Source organism: Haplochromis burtoni, unplaced genomic scaffold (assembly GCF_018398535.1).
Source record: "Haplochromis burtoni strain Fernald_Lab_line unplaced genomic scaffold, NCSU_Asbu1 Contig_79, whole genome shotgun sequence".
Taxonomy (NCBI): Eukaryota; Metazoa; Chordata; class Actinopteri; order Cichliformes; family Cichlidae; genus Haplochromis; species Haplochromis burtoni.
Genome location: NW_024582440.1, coordinates 167689 through 191022, shown reverse-complemented (window position 1 = coordinate 191022; position 23334 = coordinate 167689). Strand labels below are relative to the sequence as shown.

General features: G+C 41.6%; 1 protein-coding gene across 4 annotated transcripts in view; it reads right to left on the bottom strand.

Moving 5' to 3' along the window:
- Positions 1-23118, bottom strand: part of dip2bb (disco-interacting protein 2 homolog Bb) — a 47859-nt gene extending 24741 nt beyond the window's left edge. For 3 of the 4 annotated variants that reach the window (XM_042222046.1, XM_042222045.1, XM_042222047.1), the window contains exons 1-4: positions 22796-23117; positions 5805-5876; positions 4200-4343; positions 1-87 (exon numbers count right to left, since the gene is read on the bottom strand). The exon at positions 1-87 is cut by the window's left edge and continues 39 nt beyond it. In XM_042222046.1, the coding sequence (XP_042077980.1) occupies positions 1-87; positions 4200-4343; positions 5805-5876; positions 22796-22880 (388 nt within the window). In that variant the 5' untranslated portion in view covers positions 22881-23117. Of the gene's footprint in view, positions 88-4199; positions 4344-5804; positions 5877-22795 lie in introns of all 4 variants that reach the window. The other variant, XM_014334383.2, reaches the window with a different exon arrangement.
- Positions 23119-23334: the final 216 nt, after the last annotated feature.

Genomic DNA, 23334 nt, shown 5'->3' with positions numbered 1-23334 from the left:
TGGACCTCCGTTTGGTAGGCATGGGGAGCGCCATCTTCTCCTCCTTATGTTTAGCCAAGGCAGCTTGTACTGCCTCAGTATGGATATCTGTATTGACACAAACACATTTAGTTTAGGTAGAGATAAGTTCCAATGGCTTTGGATCTCATTCAGAGCAACAAAACAAAGAAGGCCACAAAGAAAAAAAGCTGTTAACATTCTTTCAACATGACTCAAGAATGTACATTTTGTTTACTACCTCCATTTATGGTCTTTTTCTTCCATTAGTGAGACCTTTTTTTTTTCCCGTTATATGAAAGTTTATTGAACTACTTCAAAGAGTCACTGCTGTGTGAATAACATTTTCATATGTTTGAATGATTTCCATAGGGGATCTCAACCGAGGAGCCGAGCCCCCTAAATGAGATTTCAAGGCACAGTAACTAACTTTAGGAGTCCCACGATAAAGAGAAAAAGAAGAAGAGAAAAATTTGGCAAGCTTGCAAAATAATGATGAAAAACATTACTTTGCTTTAGCTGGTGACAGCATTTTTTTGAGAGCAGGAGTGCAGTGTTATGTCTATAAGTCATGTTTAAAACTTGAAGAACGGTGACAGGTGAGAAGCCTGAAGAAATCCTTACAGGAAGACAGCGTTTTCCCAATGAAACGGCACACAGAGAGGAGAGAGCCAAGCCGTGTATTAGCCCACTCACATGCCTACACGCGCAAATGCACACAGTAATGAATGCCGAGATACTTTCACTTGATGACACCCACAGGCACATTAAAAGGCACCGCGTAAACAGACGCACGCTCAGAACACGTAACAGAACACGCGCCACAAAAGACGACTTAGGGAATTTTCACATCTATCGACTGGAGGGCATCATTTTTGTTGAAACATCAACAGATTTAAATAAATCACAGAGCACAGCTCATTTCACAGCAGCAGTGGGGACCATAATTACATAACTGTCATTCTGCTTAACAGATTGTTCTCAGCTAAATCATTCGCTCTCATAATGTGCTGTTGCGCATCCTCGCACCGGAGCGTCAGGAGAGACGACTCCTTGCACATGTCCGGGAGGATGAGGGCGGTTTCCACGGTGATGGGCACAGTGGGGTGCGTGGCAGCTTGCGGTGAGTTTTACTCCAGTTCCAATCAATACTGACATGTGGGCAGCTGAGGACCTTTACTTATGTCTTTGATGCATGCCCGTTTTATTTATCTTCTTAATCTGAATCTAAAATGGTGTACATAAAACATAAAGTGTAATCATAGCGAGAGCAGCTCCAGAAAGCAGTCAGCGGTGTATTCGAGTGAACTCCGTAGTGACAGGCTGTGTAAGAGGTGTAATAACTGCAGGAAGCCAGAGGCCATTAAATTGTTCTGCAGTCTGTTAAAATTATAACCACCTTATTTTTTCTGTTCCTCACTGCTGCAGTTTCTACTATTCTTACATTATTTTAGGCCGTAACACTTCTAATTAGAAATCTGACCTGCCATTTTCTAACAACATGACTCAAGGTCATAAAGTTCATTTTTTCTGTCGAGTAGGATCACAACTTTGGTTCTGATAGAAACTCCTCATCGGTTTTTGGATGAACTGCCATTATAAGCCTACTATAGTAATCCTTTGTTCCCCAGAGGGGTACACCTCCTGACTTTAGTGATCTTCTTTTTTTCCTCATGCCACCATCAGAAACACATTTGCATTTTTATTTTATTTTTTATGTAAAATGTGTCAGTACATGCTGCCAGCCTTTATCCCGAGATATCCATGTGCCTCAGGGTGAACTGTGACACTTTTGATGATTTTTTTCATTAGTGCAAAATTACAACAAAGTACCTCAAAACTGATGGGCTCAGCTTTAGCTTCTGTTTTACTGCACATTAGCAACACGTGTGCAAGCTAATTAACGTGCTAACATCAGTTATTAGCATTGCCGTTGTACATGGCAAGACTAGCATTCAGCTTCAGCATACACCCCCATAAACTTACTACCACAACTCTTCTTCCCCTCACCTACAGCCGGCTGTGGCAGATTCCCTTCCCACTGTCACCAAATGCCTGCTCATAGAGGGTCATTATTGTTGGGGTTTTCTCTCCATTATTGTAGGGTTGCTACTATACAGTATAAAGTGCTTGAGGCAACTGCTGTTGTGATTTGGTGCTATATAAATAAAACTGAATTGAATGGAATCACCACAGCTTCAGACTTAGTCGTGTAGCCTAAAATTTGCAAAAGGGAACAAGATCAGGAACAGAAATATTGTTTTATACATTCTGTGCTGAAACGGTTTTTGTTGATTTTCTCCAAACCTCAGAGTTAAATATGCACTATCTGGACACAGTATTGGGCCAAACAATGCCTTAATCTTGGAATTCAGGTGTATAAAACCAAAGAAACCTAGCCACACAGCCTGCCTCTAACAAACATTTCTGAAAGAAGGGGTCCTCTTAGATTTTAGTTGAATAAACATAATTGTGAAAACATCAATGTGTGTAGTGTTGTATTTCCTCAGTGCATCAATATATTTGCATATTCTGTATTTTCCAGCATGTAAAGGAACTTCTTGTCCACTGTGACACTCCTTTTTGTTCTCATCCTGCAATATAAACCTAGTTGAGGAATACCATCTGCCATTCAGCTTGGTTTTATTTTACATTTTCTCATCTCTCAATTTAACCACTTTTGCAGTATTTGCAATTCTTTATACCAGAATTCATTTCATATGTCGGAGACTTTCGAGACTACGAAAACATTGTGGAACGAAGCACAACAATTCTGGGAGCAATTTTCATTCCACTATGGAATCCAAATTAAGGGTTTTGAACCACAGAAGTGACTGTGACATAGACAATAGCACAGATAAATGCATGTGTCTCAAATCTAAATTCACTGCCCACTACACTGTAAACTACTGATTGTCTTATAAAAGAGCAGTAACTGAATACACAGGGGAGCTTTATTGCCAAGTTTGACTCACAGTAAGTATAACAATCATAGCCTGACCAACATAACAACAACCTATTTTGAAGCCAGGACACAAATATAGCTTTTGGGGACTTTCAATATTTAAATTCTTATCTATCGTGCAATGCCATCAGCGAAACATCAAAACAAAGATTTATTTCCTAACACAGACCTGTTATCACAATTTAAATTTAGCCTCTACTGAGTTTTTTTTAAGCTCTAATCTTTCTGAATCCTCCAACCAGATTAAACAAAAATAATGTATGTTGCCCCTGCCAGTAAGATTTTCTGTAAAGCTGAAACATTTTTAGACAACTCTCCACCAAACTCCAGTCTGACAGACAGACTTTAGATTAGTCAGCCTGGCATTTAGCATGCTGCACAGGCTGAGAGGCTTTTTAAGAAAAGAACCAGCAGGGTGTGGGTCAGCCCACAGGGAGATGCTTTTAGAGCCCGACTCTCAGTCAACAAACACTAGTTGTGTCCTGCACACGTGCTTTGTGCTTCTCTTGTCTCATCTTCACGTGAAAAGGAAACAACCATCTCTGAATCGAGGAGGGGGCCAAAGGGTACATCTTTCAACATGTAACAATGCTGAGATCGCAGACATTCACTACTCTCTGAATGGTACTCGTGACTATTGATCATCAGTCTTAACAAACTTACACAGTAATGATCATGAAACTGGCCGCACAGCCCCACTGTTAGTCAGTGGTGTTGGTTTTGATCATTAAGTAAATATAGTGTTTATGAGGCTGAGGAAATCTGCAGTAAGCTGCAGAAGATGTCACATGGATGAGTGACGAAACGTTTCTCCCACTGAAAACACAGCGGCTGAACAGAATCAACTTTCTCGGATCTTTACCACTTATATAGGATTTTTTTGTAAAAAAAAAAAAAAAAAAAAATCTGTATTCCCCTGCTCTCCTCACAACCTTCTCATACATAGCCAGCCACTGACATCACTCTTCTGCCTGAGAAGGGGGTCCTCACTAAGGGGGCTTCCCAGCTGCGGCAAAGCACTGCTGTCTGCCTCGCTCTCACACACACACACACACGTTCCCCACAGCTCTTTAATTTGTCCCTTTGAAACAGCCCAGGATCTGAGCTTAAAAACAGACTGTTGTCGGATCGTTTCAGCTCTGAAAACTGTGCTGTAGTGCGCTGTATCGCTGGTGTGACCGTGGTGGGACAACCAAAGTGGGATGAAGAACATTTTGGCACTGGACTTCTTGCTCACCTGATCTGTAGCGGTCATCCCGGGTTCCTCCACTGCGATGCGTTCTGCGAGCGCGTCGCTCACGATACCGGGATGAGCTGGAGGGTGGAGGTGCATGGCTCGAGGAACTAGGAGCAGGAGGCTGTACGTTTTGAGGAGGTGGTGCTGTAAAATAAACACAAAATACATGCATTGTTACAAAACAATCAAAAACTGCTTTACATACTCATTTCTGCAAACACTTTGATTTAATAGGCAGAAGACTTTCCTGTAACAGGCCTTGGGTATCTGCTGAACGTTTAACTGTTTCTGTTAAACACTATCTGTTTAACTGTGCTGTGGAAGGTGATGATTTGGTTTATGTCCTTCTGCACTACCCGCCAAGAGTCAGAGCCATATAGCAGCACTGTCTTAACATTGTTATTGTAGAGCTGGAGCTTGCTTTGGATCCTATATATTTCTCAGTCACCTAAAAGAACCTCTAGCTTTGTTCACTCTGGCTGTGATGTTTTTATGGGCTCTGTTGTGGCTGCTCACCAGGCTACCAAGGTACGTGAATTCTTAGCAACGGGGTGGCTAGAGGAGGAGGTAGAGCAGGTCATCATCTACTAATCAGAAGGTTGGTGGTTTGTAGTCTTGGACAAAGTATTCAAAGTATTCTTGGACAAGATACTGGAATCTGAGTTGCTCCCAAATATGTGTTGTTCACCAGAGTGTGAACAGAAGCAGTGAATAAATGAAACGGTGTATAAGCACATTGAATGTTCACCTGGAGTGGGAAAGCACTATATAGGAATCAGACCATTTAATATTCTTCAGAACCTCAGTGATGATAGTAATGATATTAATGAGCATCACAACAATGACTGGATAGTTTTCTCTGTTTTAGGAAAACCTCAAATGCCACTTTAGCCTTTTTACCATGAAACCATGTTGCTGTCATATGTGCACAGTGTGGCTGTGCATTAAGCACACCATGTATACTTGTCATGTCAATTGGTCTCTGCTATCGCTATTATTACAGATGGCCGCTCCTCTGTGAGTCTGGTTCTGTTGGAGGTTTTTCCTATTAAAAGGGGGTCCTTCCTTCCCACTGTTGCCAAGTGCTTACTCTGAGGATTGTTGCGGTTTTCTCTATAATATTGTAATATAAAGCGTTTTGAAGTGACTTTTGTTGTGATTTGGCGCCATATATTTGAAATCAAATTGAACTGAACTGAATGTAAATTTCAAATGACATGAAAAATATTAAAATTGATTTTTTTTTGTGTGTGTTTGAAGCTACATTTATTTTTTTTTAGGTGGGTTTTTTGGACGTTGTTTTAAGGACATGGATTGTCATATTCCAACTGAGAGAATCGGCTCGTGTTTGTCTGATTTGTAGATCTGCTGTTCCAAGTCTGGTTTTTTTTGTTTTTTTTTTATTTCATTTTTGTAACATAATAAATAAAAAGCTACTAAAAAAAGCTATGGGTGTGAAATGATTCTATTTTTAAATATAGTTTTTTAATTTAAGTCAAGAACAGTATGTTTTGAGTATGCCTAAGCAAGACAGGAAAACAGCAAAGACACGAGGGATGCACATCTATGCTTAGCCCGATCAAAAAAGGGATTATGAACACTTACGTGGAGTGTGGATTATGTAGGGAGCCAGAAGTTTTGCCCTTTTCTTCTCATAGCCCTTCTGTGTGATGTCACCTGTAGAAAAAATAAAATAAAATAAAACTCTGTATTGCTTCTGAAAAAATGAGCATAAGAAATGCCACCATAAAAATAACAAAACATCTCAAACTCTGATTGTTTTATTTGATGGAATTCAAATATACACCAGTTAGACTGTCAAAGGTGCTCATTTGAACCCTGAACTTTAATAAAAAATGTTATGATGGTAGTGTTTTCACATTTCTCTTTGCCATTACAACAATATCAGCATTATTAATATCACTTTTTCCCTCTCATTAACCCTGCTTCAGCAGAGCAGATCGTAGAAAGACTGTCATAAGGACCAAGCAACAGTTACTCAAGTGTTATCGCAGATCGATGGTAGAATAAACAGCTTCAGCATGATCAGCTTTCTATCTGTGAATGGAGTCAGCCAACACCTGTTCCAACCCACTGTGATAGAAAAAGCAGGAAGCAGCAGGGAAAAAAAGAAAAAAAAATGATAAAGAAGATGATGAAAACACAGTTGGACCCACACAGTGTTGCAGTAATCTCTGGAGATGACTGCAGGCGTCAAACATGTGGCTCGATTCCAGCCTCAAAGAAGAGAAAAACAAAACAGGACTAAATCTGGAAACGTACGGAAGCGTGGGCAAGAGATGGGATGATTCAGAGACACCGACAGAAAAGAGAGAAGTGTGAAAACTGAGGACAAGAAAGGGAAAAACGGAAATGCAGAGAAGATAAAGCGATGAAGTCAGAAAAAGCTTATGAAGATGAGAATGATGCTGCAAAGGACAGAAGAGGAGGAATCCTGAGCCACGGGTTTGACTTGATCGTATTCAAGTGATAGGTAAGCAGTGTCCTTTCGACACCATCTTCCATCCCTCCTGCCAACAGCCCATCTGCAGCTTCCTCCACCCCACCAGACCCAACACAGCCTGACCGAGCTCTCGGCTGGCCCCGAAGCGATACAGAAACTCTGCCAAACTCTTCTGTGGGCAAAGCTGTCAGGTTTTGAGTTACTAAAAATCCATCTGGAGAGCCCGTACACACTCTTACAGTAATTGTGTTGATCAGCAATGATTCATTCAGTATGTTCACCAGTAGCTGCCCTGGCTGCATTTTAAACTTCATCTCCACATGTCTCTGAAACAACCTGTTATCCTTTTACAGTGCCTGAAAATGTCTGTACGAAGGGGAGATAGCTTTATATCAACTACAAGTATTGGCCGGTCTGATGGAGGACCCTGATGTTTGTGAATCAGCCACTCAGTAGCATAATGCCCTGTGGGCCTCAGTTTTAATCTGTGATTACAATTTAGGATTCTGAGATGCAAAGAAAAATACAAATCTTTCTGGCACTGATTTTTATTCTCTGCCCAGTTACAGCACAGAGGACAACAGAGAGGAGATGAGGATTTTCTGATGTGGTTCCAACAAACCACAAAGTTAAAAGCACTAACGTGAAGTGAGCATCTTGTTAGAAAGACAAAGGGTGGAATATAAAGCAGCAAGTGAAGTGTCACTTTTTGAAGTTGGTGTGTTAAAAGCAAAGCAGCATAAAATTGGAACAAAATCATGATGGTTACACGAATCCCCAAAACAGAAGGCCTTCCAGCGCAAACCAAAACAGAAAGAGGTTCAAGGTCACAAATTTGTATGAATTCTTTACAGGAGATGTGCAAAGAAGTTTGCACTGTGAACATGTTATTATTAAATCAACATGAAACGCATATGATTTACAACACATGCAGTCAAGACATCATCCAAGTTCGCTCTGAGTAACTTTGAATCTACTTAGAAAACCGCAATTATATGCAAACTTCATCTTTAGATGTCGGTTATGACTAAACAGTCCAGAAAAAAAAAATACACCAATACCTTTGAAACTGTAGTTTGCTTAAACTTTAGTTATTCTTATTTTGTAAAGAGTGAGAATGTATGGCCTCACATGTTAGGCTAAAGGTGTTTTTAACTGGATGGGGGAAAAGGCACGGTCAGGATCCTGTTTCTTGACTTTTCCAGTGCCTTTAATACCACCCGGCCCTGTATGCTTCAGGAAAAACTGAACAGGATGGAGGTGGACCCCTGCCTGGTGGCTTGGATCTCCGACTACCTCACCGACAGACCACAGTACGTCAGGCTGAAGGACATCACGTCTGACACTGTGGTCAGCAGCACAGGAGCACCACAGGGAACTGTGCTGTCCCCTCTTCTCTTCACCCTGTACACCTCTGACTTCTGCTACAACTCTGAATTATGCCATATTCAGAAGTTTGCAGATGACACGGCCATCATGGGGTGTATCTGGGATGATCAGGAAGAGGAGTACAGAAGTCTGGTGAGGAACTTTGTCGCATGGAGTCACACAAACCACCTGCAACTCAACACCTCAAAGACTAAGGAACTGGTTGTGGACTTCGGGAGGTCCAGAGAAGGTCCACTGCCGGTTCAGATAGAGGGGGAGGAGGTGGAGGTGGTCAACAAGTACAAGTACCTCGGGCTGTGGGTGGACAACAAACTGGACTGGTCATGCAACACAGAGCACCTGTATAAAAAAGCCCAAAGCCGACTGTACTTCCTCAGGAGGCTGAGGTCTTTTAACATCTGCAGGAAGCTCCTGAGGATGTTTTACCAGTCGGTGGTTGCTGGAGTACTTTTCTATGCTGTGGTGTGCTGGGGGAGCAGCACAGCAAAGAAGGACTCATCCAGGCTGGAGAAACTGATCAGGAAGGCTAGCTCTGTGGTCGGCATGAAGCTGGACACTCTGGTGACAGTGGCAGAGAAAAGGACACTTAAAGAAACTGCTGGACATTATGGACAATGCGGGCATCCTCTGCACACGGCCATAAACAACCAGAAGAGTCTGTTCAGTGACAGGTTGCTTCTCCCCAAGACAAGAACTAACAGACTTAAAAACTCCTTTGTCCCACACGCCATCAAACTGTTTAACTCCTCTCTGGAGGGGAGAGGGAGGGGAAACAGGAGGACAAAGGAGGGGGGAACAACTAAGCTGTAGTGCCTCTTCACCTCACTGTACAATACCTTGTGCAATACTTTTTGTAAATAGTCAACAGTGCAATAGACTCAATACTTGAAATGTGCAATTCACTTGTATTTTTATTTTTTATTCCTATTTATTCTATTTATCCCCTTTGTATATTTTATTTATATTTGTCTCTGTATTTATATATGTGTGTGTGTGTGTGTGTGTGTGTGTGTGTGTGTGTGTGTGTGTGTGTGTGTGTGTGTGTGTGTGTGTGTATATATATATAACAATTCTGTAACTGTAACTTCGGTCGTTGCTGTGCTTTTTTTGGAAGTCGAATTTCCCAGAGGAACCCACCCGAGGGATTAATAAAGTTCTATCTTATCTTATCTTATCTTATCTTAACTGTGGTGGATATTCAAGCTGGGGCTCTGTTTCCTGCTTTACGATTGTTGGAATTTTGGGATTTGTTGTTATGAAAGGATGAAAACAATAAGAATCACATTTTGCGTAATTGACATTACAGATGATACAAAGATCCTCCGCTTATATTTAATAACTGACTAATCTGCTTGGTCTTAAACAGAACCTCTAACACAACTCTTAAGCAGAAGAGACAGAAAAGCTTAGGCAACCTACAACACAGCCATATAAATTGCCACACTGCTCACATCACTGAGGATAGGACGGCAACAGTGAAAGTGCTCCTGTTTGGAGGATATTGCCTGAGAGACCACTCCAACACAATATCTGCTCGGCGACTGAGGGCCCTTTTTTTCTGAAAATGGAAGAAAAGCAAACACTTCCATAAGTAATGCATGAACAGTACAGTTGGCCATGCTCAGTGACACAATTTATTTTTAGCTTATGTGAACAGGCAGTTTCACTGCAGATAGGCAGAGAGGGAGATGGAGTCAGTGAAGGGGGAGGGGCTTGCGTGGCATTAAATGAATCTCAAAGTAATCACTGTTCCATCTGGATGATTTGAAAGTCATCTGTGTTTTTACGGCTGCGTCATCACATTTGGTCTCCAGCAGTTGAAGCTGAAGGGTTAAACTGATGTGAAAGCATTGCATGCGATCAGTGAACTACAGGTGATTAGAGCCCTGCATGAAAATATGTATGTGTGCTCCCTTATATTTTTTTTCCATCAATTATTCCTAAAATGTGACATATAAAAAAAAAAAAAAACTATTACAATTACCAACATCTTTTTTTTTTTTTGTACTTTTCCAAAAAGCTATTTTGAGTGAGGTTTTCCATGGGATTGGAAACACTTCAACGCTTGCAGCTTGTAGCGGTGCCTCGCCCTGTGAATAAAGGGCACAGGAAAAACAAAAAAAAAACTGATATGGCAAGTTCTTAGAAGAAGGATCAGTTAGTGTGACGTGCCTCAATTTTTCACATCATCATAGAAAAAAAAAATCAAAGTGCAATATGATAGAAATGGCTCCAGAAGCATTTATAAAGACTTTGGGGTTTTCTCAGTTCATGATAACTACCACAACAACTCAAACCACCTTTAGTAGATGGTGTGTTTTATGGATGCCCATAAATCCTATTAAAACCTATTAAAATTTGGAGTTAAAGTTCCAAAGTTTATGCTCTCCTTTACATGTTCCAATGCCATCCAGTGGGCTGGATTGGAGATCTTTAATGGGCCCATTCTGGCCCCTGGGTTTTATATTTAACATCCCTAGTCTAGCGATAGAGGAACTCTCCATACAAAGTTTACACTATGAACACAGCCCAGAAGTGGTGATAAAAAAATCCACGGGAACGGCAGAGCACCTGCAGATAACTCCACACCGCAACTTAATCTTTGTTAAAGTGTCCAGTGTGAGACAAAAATTGACTGTTCGGTAACACAGATGAGATAAAAATGTAATTTTCTGATAAAAGTTATAAATGTTGTGTTTGGAGGACAAAACAAGTTATGTGGACGGGCCATCAAGATTTGGGACTTGGACAGATTAGGTCTGAATTTCATTGAGAAATTTTGCAGGAGCGTGTCTGAGCAGCAGTCCATGACCATGGACCTCGGTCGTGTTGTGCAAGCAGAATGAGTCAAAGCACACAGGTACATCCACAATGATATTGTTAAAAAATAAATAAAACTAATGTTTTGCAATGGCCAAGGTAAAATCCTGTTTTTCTGACATTCTGTTCAATAACAACAACCCTGAAACATTTATGAGCTGAAATGGTTTTGTTGGGAGATTTTTTCCTCCTCACCATTGTGCAAGTCTCATAAGTAAAGGTCGTCACTGTTTGACTCTTTCCCGCAAAAATACGACGTTTGACAACCTCCCCTACCCTTAATGACAAAGTTCGGTCCCCTAAATGTATATCACCACCATATTTCAGACCTGCTTCTCGAGCAAGCAGGCCTGAAATATGACAGAAAGTGCTCACTCCAGAAAAAAGAAAAGAAACAAGGGTTACCCCTAGCAGGCATCCAAGGTGGAGCAAATTAAGGAGGGTCTATATTCAAGAATTCCCATACTTTACCAACACTTTTCAGTAAAGACATGAGGCACTACTGTTTTAGTCAGACTGCGTACTTGTGGGTAAATATAATGACATTGTAATTTCACATAAAAAACATTGAAATCCCATTTAATTAGAGGGGAATTACACCCTTAGTTGCAAACCGTATTATAAAATGTTACCAGAAAAAGAGTTAAAAAGATGTATTATTTAGCCCAGCTTATATTATAAAGACAAACATGTCTACACACACTATAGATGCAAACAGTCAAAGAAATCTGCTCGAGGCAAATCACAGCCCTGCTGAGGTGATGAGGGCCTCACTCGTTAACCCACTTTCTCAGAGTGGCCCAGTCACGTCTGTCCTATTGGTGGAGAGGTCACCATGCGACTATTTCAGTGTTACAGTCAGGTTTCACACGAGGCTGCCGCCACTCTGCTCTCCTGTCTTTGTTTGACAGTTGCATCAGTAAAGGAAACCCGTGCGTGCACCTCAGAGCGTACGTTTTCACTTTCCACGACGTGAAGGGGAGAAACATCAAAGCAGTGCCTTGTCTAAGCCCTCCACACTCTCACACTTCCTAGCTTCAGATTATTTGAATTGCAGCAGGCCTGCACTCTCCTTCCTCCCCACAGGCACTCAGTCTGAATAGTAATTAGCTACTGCCCTCTATTTTCTTTCCCTGCTTCTTTCTCTCCCTCATCACATTATCATTCGAATACTTGGTCTCCAAAAAGAAAAAAAAAGAAACAAACAACTTAAAGTCGTGTTAACACCTGCTTTGTGAAAATTATATAAACACTTGGCAAAATATTACAGAGGAAACGTGGATTTCCTGCCGTTTTCTCTCATCTTACAAGAGCGAATAAGCCTGATGATAATGTGTCAACTATAATCACACAATAGCAAACTCCAAGGAGGATCCTCCAAACGGTATAAAACAAGTTTGTCAGTGAAGTATTCGAATTTACCCAGAGTAACTGACATATGGCCCCTCCTCTTTGGCTCTGGGGCTCCTCTGCATTTGCTGACTGAGTTCAAGGGAACATGTATAAGATTGAACTGAAACCTGGTGGTGACATTTCAGCATTTTGTCCACGCATTAATAATATATTAAGGGGACAAAATATTAAGAACACTTAATATTGTGTTGCTTTTAGACAACAAGAAAACTGAATGTGTATTCTAGAAGACACACACACCCACACTGGGATAATATAGCTAGATAAAAAAAAAAAATGTATGTTGTCTGTTTCTCTGTGTGAGCCATGTGACAGACAGGCGACCTGGTACAGGGTGCAGCCTGTAGATAAATATGTACATCCAAATACTTTTGTCTATATGGAACATAAATGTAGATCCTATCAAATGGTTCATGTCCTTTGTATGATGCATGCTTTCTGTACTGAACAATCAGTCCAGACTGCTTGAGAATACAAGACCATGCAAGTGTGAATGACACTTAGGGTGCTACTGACAAAACTTGGAGCTTTTTGTTTCTTCTGTGACTTCCATATTGTTCGCCTTTCTTCAGCGACGATGATCTTATTCTACACTGTCTGACATATCACACTTTTACACTGCTTTTTTTTTTAAATGATCATTTCCCCAATTCAAGGTGTCTTGTGCAATGTTTTATTTCACCAAACAAAACATCTTTATCTTTTTTAGAGAATTTTATAATGATGGTTTTAGTAATTATTGCCGTTTGGGAGGATACAAAAAACAACAATGGATTATCAAAAAGAAAACAACAGAGAATTTCTGTGTACCTTTACCTTTACCTGTACCTTTACTCTGTCAGACAACAAAACTGGAATTACAGGCACTGGTGAGTGAAAGAAAGTGCTTCAAAAAAGCCTCAAGCTCTAAAACACACATACACAGTTTCCCTGTAGTTGATCTCTCAGGTGATTCGTTTTCCCTGAAATTGTAAGCAGGGTGTGGTTAACTCTGGCCAACAGTGCAATTCATGTTTCCATGTTTGCCTCCACACACTGAGCTCAAGACGTGTCTGGGATGAAACCGTGACTCAGTCGGCAGCCCTTCCACCTCCTTCCTTAGTTTCTGTCTTTGCTGGAAACAAGACTGAAAGAAAAGGGCGTGGAGACACACCTGACACATTGCATTTCAACATTTGCTGGAAGAAGCCGTTACAAACGTTGAACACCGTCAAACGCATATCCTCCTACGGGATTTACACAACCAGTGAGACGCTGAGTTCTGGCTATAATATTATGTATGACAAATGATGTAAACCTAAAAACAAAAATGTCCCAGGAGCAGTATCACCATATCCAAAAACATCACGCAGGTGCTGACAGAGTTTTGCACTGTTAAACACAATATATCTGTTTTTATATTTTTTTAATATTGTGCTAACTTAGCAAATGCTATGATTTTGTGCTGTCTTTGACTGCATTAAATATGTCTAGCGTCTTACAAAGCGAGATCTAAACCCAGGCGAGGATTGTATTCCGGGTTTTAATCGTGTGTGTGTGTGTGTGTGTGTGTGTGTGTGTGTGTGTGTGTGTGTGTGTGTGTGTGTGTGTGTGTGTGTGTGGGTGGTGGGGGCTGAAATGCTGACTGTGAAGTTCAACACACTTTTAGGCAGTCACAGAACTGCCTGGTGAGCAGATGTCACAGTCAAATCCTTTCCAGTCAAGTCAGATTACATCAAGTGTATTTGTACAGCTGACTGTAATGTATAACGTCTCCCTGTGAGGGTTCATGACCAAGCCTGTACACTCTAGAACCACAAAGGAAAACAGAAAATGAAAATGGGAGATGAAGCTATTATAAAAAAAGTCTGATAAGGTTTCAAAATGGTGTAACAGCAAAGGTTAAGGGTCAGTGAATGGAGCAGCTAAGTGGACGTGTGGTTTAGTTGATGAGATCAGAACAATCAGCCTGGCAGAGCAGAAAGAGGCTACCTCTGCTTAACTCGTTCTTACTGTCATTTGCAATTCCTACGAAAACTCTTCACACACCAGTTTTCTTGCTGAGACCTGCACCAGTGGCCAGTATCCAAGTATGTAGACATCAACTGTAAGAATTTGATCAAACGTGAGGATGTGTGAACAAGTGATGTGGTCCTTATGAGCAAAATTTAAAAATAACTCAATAAAAAAAAAAATTTGTTTTTCAAAATAAAAGTTTCATGTTGTATAAGAACAACAAAAGCCACCAAAGGAGCTCACTTAAAAACTGTTTTGGTGTTAAGCAAAACACATGAGAGTAGCCCTGTTTAATGCAAGGCCTGATACTTCCAAAGACCCATTCCTCAGAGACAGTTTATTTTGGAGGACAGCAAAGCATGACTTAACATGAACCTCCAGAGAACCAGACGTGAAAACTATGATGGGCACTCCTCATTAACCAGTGTGAGGTTTCCCTCAGAAGCATGTAGAAACTTCAAAAATTCATTCAAATTCATGGTGAAAGACTATTTTCACCATGAATTCATTTGAGATTATTTTCTTTTTGATTTTACGTCTTTGTTTATATTCCCTTCTATTAAAGTGTGCAGCTAAGCATTTACAAACTGAGCTGTAAATAATTAAGAAAGCATTAGAAGGTTATTAGGCCTCTCATAAATATTATAGTTACTATAACTTGCTTTAATTGTTAATGGTTTTGCTTAAGGATCCCTGCTCTGTAGCACTTTTTTGCCTCTTTGGTTATTTGAAGTCTGAGCGTTTCGTCTTGGGTTTTTCTTTTTTTTTTTAAACTTTTGTCAGGACCCCCTCCTTTGACCTCACAGTTATAATTATCCAATCAGATGCCTTGTTTTTAATCTGTTAGCAACTGCAGAACTTTTACTCGTCCCACCGAATAAAACTTCTTTGTTGCTGTATTCATTTGCAAAAGATTCACGGAGGAACATTAAAAATGTAGAATATATACACCCATGAGGGGCTTTTATTTGTACAGTTGAAACTATAACCAGCTAAAGCGTATAGTGCATTTCCTGTCTTCATGGGTTGATGGGAATCGGCTAATTGCTCTCGATTGACTATTATGATTTATAAGAAAATCATGCAACACAGCAACACTCAGCTGCATTTCTCCCCCACATTTGCAAAAGCATCTCAGCACATTATCATTGGTGGCAGAAGCCTCATGTTTCCCGTATAATGGTTTTAACAGCTTAGCACAGTGTGCAGTTGTGTTCATATATGTGCTTCAACATATGGCTGTTTTAATCTGATAAAGGCTTTATGGGAAATTTCAAAAGGAAAAAAATGCATGTGTTAGGGGGGAGGGAGGATTTGGGGGCAGGGTGTGAGTGGTCACACAAGAGCTGTGTCCATACCACTGTGTGGTGCAGCACGAGGGAACGTGACATACGAATCCATGATGGTCCTTGCAGGTTTTAGATGTGTCCTTGATCCAACACAGCTGATTTAAATGGCTAAATTACCTCCTCGACATGTCTTGGAGTTCTCCAGAGGCCTGGTAATGAAGTAATCATTTGATTCCGGTGTGCTGACCCAGGGTGAGATCTAAAACCTGCAGGACACCGGCCCTGGAGGCCTGGAGTTTCCCACCCCTGTGTTAAATGAACACGATGGCGCTTTAGAAGCAGATGAAATGAAATGCAAGATGAAATAGATTTACAGAAGTAAGCTTGCGAACTTTGCTCAGTCACTGAATGAGCATTTATTTGGAGTCGGTTCCAAAATGATCAAAAGCATGCTGAAGAGGTCCTGTTGTGCAACGGATGTTGATAAACGGATGGGCGAACAGCCAAGTGTAACGTAGTTTGCAGTAGTTTGCATATTACAGCCAACAGGGCCTCCAGGCAACAAAACTGCAGGCTAACATATCTGTGTTAGGGCAATGAACTTGCATGTTTAATTCTATTTCAGTATGTTTGGTTTGATCACAGACATCCAGACAAGGCAGGATGAGAAGCCTCGTATCTGATCGAAAGGGTCAAGCGGCACAAGGCTCTTTTAAGCTATTCCTCTGTAGTTCTTGTGCTTGAATTAGCAGCTACTATAACAGTATTTTCCAGCCAGTACAATCAGTAATTGATTTGGGCTGAGTTATGATGAGGACAATTTATCAAAATATTAACTCACTGACACGTAGAATAAGTATAACGTGTTGAGCTCAGGAGGCTCGGCCTGAAAGTGAAAGCAACATAAACCAGAAAGAAACTTGGATTAAGTAGCAGTGCACTGCCTGGGCTGAAGCATGTGAGGCCAAGTCCGACTGCCACTTCTATTTGCCACTTTTTAATAATTCAGCAAATAGCATATCGACTTAACCACACTCTCTCTTTCCAACACTGTCACCCTCACTCTGGCATTTCTTTGACTTGTGCTATTTTTAGCAAAAAGTGGCATGAGAATGGAAACTAACAGATCAGAGGAAGTTTAGCTTTAATTACCAGAAGGTGTTGGGAAGCACAACTTTAAAGCCAGAGGAGGCTAAAGACCCACCTGTGGTTCACTGTGAACTTGAACGTGACACGATTCAGTTACCCAGCTGGAGGGGTGCGCTTGAATGTCATCTAAATAATTCAGTTTCTTTAGTACACAAAGCAGCAGAACGTTTTTAGTAACAGTGTGTCTGCGCTCGTGGTGAAAGTGGACATGCAAAGTTTTACATGAAAACCATGATCCACAAATTAAAACAAACCAAACCGGATCCTGCTGTGAAACAAGCAGCAGAAGAGTTCATCTTTTCATGGTTTAGGATCAAGCCTGTGGCCTGGGACAGTGAAGATCAGAGGGCAGCTCCTCTGCAACAGTTAATGAGCTTTTAAAGAGATAAAATTAAAGAGATAAAAGCTAAATCAGCTTCCTTCCTGTCCCGGTCAATGCTGTGTGCACACCAGCCACAAATAAATGGAGCTGTAAGCTCTCCAACATGAATACACACATTTTTAAAGCCTGGTACCAAAAAAGGGTTTGGTAGAGGTAATTTCCCCAACAGGTACAAAGGATTAACTTCACTCAGTTATACTATAAGGTTAATGTTATGTGATATTAAGGGTGTGACTGCTTTAGGTGGGTGTTGACTGATGTTCAGTGTTTGGTTGCACTAAAAGACACCCTAAGAGCTTAGATTTGCTGATGCTGGCCAAAGTTAGCATCCCATAACAAATCAGAGTAAATCAGCCTAGCTAGCACTAGCAGACAACACTGAAGGTCTACCCTAATTCGAACGTGGTTATGTCCAGTTTTTAAATAAAGAAGCTAACAATACGACGGCCAAGACGACTTCTAAAAACAAACCTGTCCATCTTTTATATACAGTCTGTCATAATGCTCTTAACACTCTTCACTGCAGGAAATGCCAACAGAACTACTTCAGTATTATTGTTATTTTTTTAATCAGACACACAGGACAGCATTTCATCTATTTTTGTGGAGGGTAATACTGAAATAATAAAGCAATAGGGGGACAGAGGAAGACTGAGAGAAGTCATTTTTAGAGTCAGAGTGGATGGGTGGGAAAGGAGGAGAGATCCCCCCGCAGCAGTCCTGGCCCACTGTGCTTCACAGGCTAAATGAGCCAGGCTTGTTGCCTCCTGATGCTCTGTGACCTAGATTGAGAGACGCAGGCAAGGCTATAATCTCTCATTTCTCTCCCTCTCTCTCAGTATGTAGCGGGCTGCCGACATGAAAACCTGCATCCCCTCTGCAGCAGCATCGCAGGCAGACAGCGGGATGGATGCTGTTCATTAGAGAATACACACGTCCACTCAACAGCCGGCCCTTTGCAACAGGGACTGGGGAGCTCGTAAAAATATGAGAAAAAAAATTCTATGTAAACACATAACTGCAGTCTTACTGGACTCGTGATGCACTTATGGTCAAACACATCCATGCAGAAAATCATGGCGCAGATGGCATATATTATCATTACAAGCACCAAAATGATATCTGAGCTTCAACACTAATAGCAAAATGCTGTTTTTGTTTTGTTTTTAGCATAGCATTGCATAGGTTTGGGGGCAGCAAATTCAATCTGACAGTCTACTCAAACATCTCACCCACTGTTGGATAAACTGTCATAAAAATGCAGACGTATATTCATGATCTTCGAAGAATACACCATGGCAAAATGTGCAAACTATTACAAAGGTGTAGATAGGGTCCACGGGCTCACAGCGGCCAGATTTGTCAACACGACAGTGCCGCAACTGTACAAGATGCTATCATCAAACTTTACTAGAGCTGAGTTGAGCTCAAAATGAAGCCCGAGTTCAAAGATGGATCAGTGCCATCCCATAAATAGTGCCGGAAGTAGGGTCAAGGGGGCTATGGGCCCTTCCCACAGTATGCTCCTATACCAGAGTTTTTTCACACATGATGTATTCCATGTCTTTCCATGTGGTATATAAAACTGGTAGCATTTCAGCACTGAATGGAATAGAGTCAAAAAGCTTGACAGGTAAGCCTGTGCGATATGAACACAATCTCATATCCCAATATAAGAATTCTATCGTCCCGATAACAATATAAATCACAAAAATGTAACATTTTCTGTAAATTATGTGAATCTCGGGCAGCTCGACTTGCGTGAAGTGTTTCCAGCTGCGCGTCATGTACCTGGAGTCCAGTGTTTTAACCGATGCATGAAACTATACATTTTTAGACATAAATTGTAACCGCCGCCGTTTTCTTTGTGAGTATTTATTACACGGCGTGCTGCGGGGAAAAGCCGCTCTAACGTTTGAGTCTAAGGTTTATTTTTTTAGCACCTGGCGGCTCTTTTTTACTTCTCATCCGTAAATAATCTGCTCTTTCACGTGATTCAGTTTAAAGTCTCAATAGGATCTTGAGCTTTATTGTGAAAGGTTTATGTGGAACATAAACAAGCGGACACGCGATGGTGTTATCCTTCATTGACAACGCATAAAACAGGCGCTTTTCCGTCAGTAGTGTGGTTATATTAAATAAAAGAGAAAGAGAGAAAGAACAAATTAATATAGTCACTACTGTCACCATCAAAACGATGAAAAAAATATTGCCGTAAACAGTTTATTTTCCGACACCACGAAACAAACGATAGCATAAAATTAAACATAGACGTTTTTATATCGTCATCCGATATTTATCGTTATATCGAACAGCCCTATTGACAGGTGTGTGAAAATCATACCTCAAGGGCAGGTGTGATCTGACAATGAAATGGTGTCACAGCTGCTGTGATCCCACAACAACAGTGTTTAGTTCAAATCAATAATTGTCTGACTGGAGAATAACTAAACAGGATACTCAACATTGCTTGACAAGCTGTGCAGTTGTTTTTCACTTTCCCTCTTTTACTTTCACTCACTAACATACTCTGAAGATAGAAGCTGCTGATATTATGAAGCCCAAATGCAGAAAACAGTTGTGGTTCAGAGGCTCCAAATTCCAGTCGAGTTCAAACAGTGAGTCTTTGACACCAACCAACCAACCCCCCCCCCTCAAAGGTTCTCTTTGTGTCTGTACAGTCAAAGAGGTTAAAGTAGGTGGAGCTGTGCCCTTTCTCTCTCTCTCACACACACACAGACACACACAAATACAGACGAATAAACACCCACACTGCAGCCCACAACTATTTCTGTCAAAAAAACGCTGATGCACATTTCCTCTGTTTGTTGCTAGGGGAGTCCCATCTATGTGGGCAACAATGGGGGAAATTGTTGCTATGTATAAGATAGCCATGAGAGAGCTTCAGACTCATTGGGGGTCCAGCTGCTGTTCGCCTTGTCCCATTGTGTGTATTCTGAGCACATGGCGAGGGCACTTTATCTCACTAGAAGTTGCGGATACAGAAACAGGACATCTGGACAGCGGCGAACCTTTTCATTAGCAAGAGAATCATGTCTCATCTAAAGTTACAAACGATGCACTCACCCTCTGAGGCTCAGTCCCCAGAAGAGGGACAAATGGTGTCGACTTACCTCACAATCTCACTAAAAGACTCTCGCAGGTAACTCTGACCACGGTAGGCCCCTATGCTCAAAAATTCCTGCTTGCCAGCAACAGCTGCTCCAGGCACACCATTTGACAAGAATGAAGAAGCAACCGTTTGCGAGGTTATAACAAAGCAAAAACACCAAAAACTGTACACAGCTGAAATCGGATGACTTGAAATCCAATCAGATTAGAGTAAATAACGAGTAGTTTGAAACCTGATAGACATCCTATAAAGAAAAGTGCATTTGTTTCCTCCTATTATAAGAATAAAAATATACTAGAAAGAAATTTTTTATCATAAATATCTATAAAGGTGCACAGAGAACCATTTTTAGCAAATTCCCTCCTGTGGCCCAGTGGTCCACGGTGTTAACTGGTCAAGTGTACCGAGCACAGCTTCTGTGGGTTACAGAAGAACTTTCCTCTAAAACTTATTTCTTTTCTTCTTCTATGGAAAGAAGGCTACTCCATGCTGAAGACAACAGCGTCCTTCACAAACCAGCACAATCTGGCTCTAAGCAGTATTATTCAGTGAAGTAGCCACTGAGGACCCGAGAGGCATGTGTTTGTCAAACTAAGGACTCTGACATACTCTGGAGCATGTTTGAAGGTAGTGGTACACACACTCGGACCTGGCAATGAGTGGCCTTCATTTATTTAAAAAAAGTCCTGACAGTTTATGAATAACCCTGGGTGATCGTGGCTCAAGAGTCGGCAGTTCGTCTTGTAATCGGAAGGTTGCTGATTCGAGCCCCGGCTCTGACAGTCTCGGTCGTTGTGTCCTTGGGCAAGACACTTCACCCGTTGCCTACTGGTGGTGGTCAGAGGGCCCGGTGGCGCCAGTGTCCGGCAGCCTCGCCTCTGTCAGTGCGCCCCAGGGTGGCTGTGGCTACAATGTAGCTTGCCATCACCAGTGTGTGAATGGGTGGATGGGTGAATGACTGAATGTGTAAAGCGCTTTGGGGTCTTTAGGGACTAGTAAAGCGCTATGCAAATACAGGCCATTTACCATTTTTTTTATTGCTTTTGGCCATTTTAATAATAAGACCTGCCAAAACCGATGCTCCAGACACTCAACTAACTATATTTATAGTGGAACAGAGGATATTCATTTCTTTTACAAAGACATTTCCAAACTACATGATAGGTTCTCTTACAGAAGATCTGACTTAAAAAATCTCAAACTCTTAAAACAGTAAATTTCACAACCAAAGTGCTGCCTTTTGGGCTCAGTGGCACTTACATTTTGCAATCGTGCCACAGTGCTCAAACACCAACCCACACCAGGTAAACTGATCTGACACTGCAGTCACCTAATTCATTCACAAACAAGCTTTTTTCTTCCTTTTTCTTTTTTAAAAGTTCATCATGAAAAGTGCAGGATGATAACAATCGCAGTTATGAATGTGCCATTGCTGCACGCCAGTGTGCACATCGTTACGGTTATTTCTCATTCGCTGCCTCTCAGCCACGTTCAATGAGATGAACATACAGTGAACAACCTCAGTTATTCACTCTCATTATCACACTGCTGATTGGAGCCTATAATTAAAGACACAACTCTTTCCCAGCACTAGCTCAGGTCTGAACAGGCTGCAGTCATGCTCTGAGAGTCTAGTCTATTAAGAGTGGTGCTGTTTTGTTTATTTTGCAGTTCCTATAACCTGAATCTAAACCAAAAAGGGGGAAAACATTTTTTACATTTCACAGAGGTGTCACCTTTCGAATGAATACAAAAAGAAAGTCACGACACTTTTGCCGAGGTTCTTCTCGCTCTCGTGCCCATGTGAAGTTTCACCTCTTCTTCCACATGGGCTGGGCAACTCTGCGCTGCAACAGAGACTGAGGCATCATTAGTGGCCCATGCTTCCTCCTGCATGGCTCTCCATGTGAAACACAACATTACTCATCCACCCCCAGGCACCTGAGAACTGCACAGCACCAATCAAGTTGCTGCACAGTGATTCACAGTGTGAGGAGGAGACTTGCATAACAGTCAGCTCCATATTCTGTTTTCTTCCAGCCATTCTTACAAAAATAAATAATTAAATAAATGCACAAAATCCATTTTATTTGTGCAGCAGTTCAGGGTTCAGAGCGTTCAGTGAGCCCAATGAATCAGTTCGTGTCCACAAATTCTTCACACACAATGCCTTGACCCATTTCATTAGACAGGAGTGTATGTGCTCTGTAAACATTGCGTGGTATAGATGTGGGTTCATTAAGAATATAGAGAAGCGGAAGCTTAAAAAAAATAAATAAAAAACCCAAATATTAAGGTGATCATGCTAAGAGCATGCCATACACACGAAGATGACTGATGGAGAAACAACAGCTGGAAAAGGAGGTCACTTTGTTTTTATAAATTCTTGCAGTCGTGTCCCGATGCACTGCAGCAGCACCGACTCTCCTCCAGCTGACACGGGAAAGCAGACTGTGGATGACTGCACACAAACACGCTCACGCAGCCCTCTCTATTAACTTCAGCGAGCCGCAGCTTTCCCATCACCACCACCTACTTATCGCCGCTATATGCAAACCCTACCTTCGGAGAGCTCCAGATCCAACTCCGCCAGCTGGTCCCTGACCTCTTTAGGCAGAGCCGACAGATCAACGCCGCGGTCGGCCATCGTTGGAAGCACAGCAGCCTGCGGGATGTTTGTGAAATCTCAAATGACAGCAGGTAAGATCCACCATGAAGCTCAGAGGAAGAGGTGGGGGGGATTTTAAAAAATCAAGATGTAGTAGTCGTGTTGTTTACTCCATCTCCGCGACTCCCCGACACCGCCATGACTGTGGGAGATGGGAACAACTCGCCAGAGGAGTCCGTCAGTCACATGACCAGGCTTGACGGTAATTGCCGTGACAGGATGGTGGGATGAAAAGCAGACTCTCTGCTCCCTCTGCTGTTGTGTTTTTACAGCTGGGAGAAAAAAGAAAAGAAAACACAGCATTCCTGTCGCCTCAGCTCACCTGCCACCTTCCCCTCAGGTGGGTGCTAGCTCGAGTTTGTACAGGTATTTTCATGCACTAATGGTGGAAGTGGCGCCAGGTTTTATTGGAGATATTTTGTGTGATGTTTCA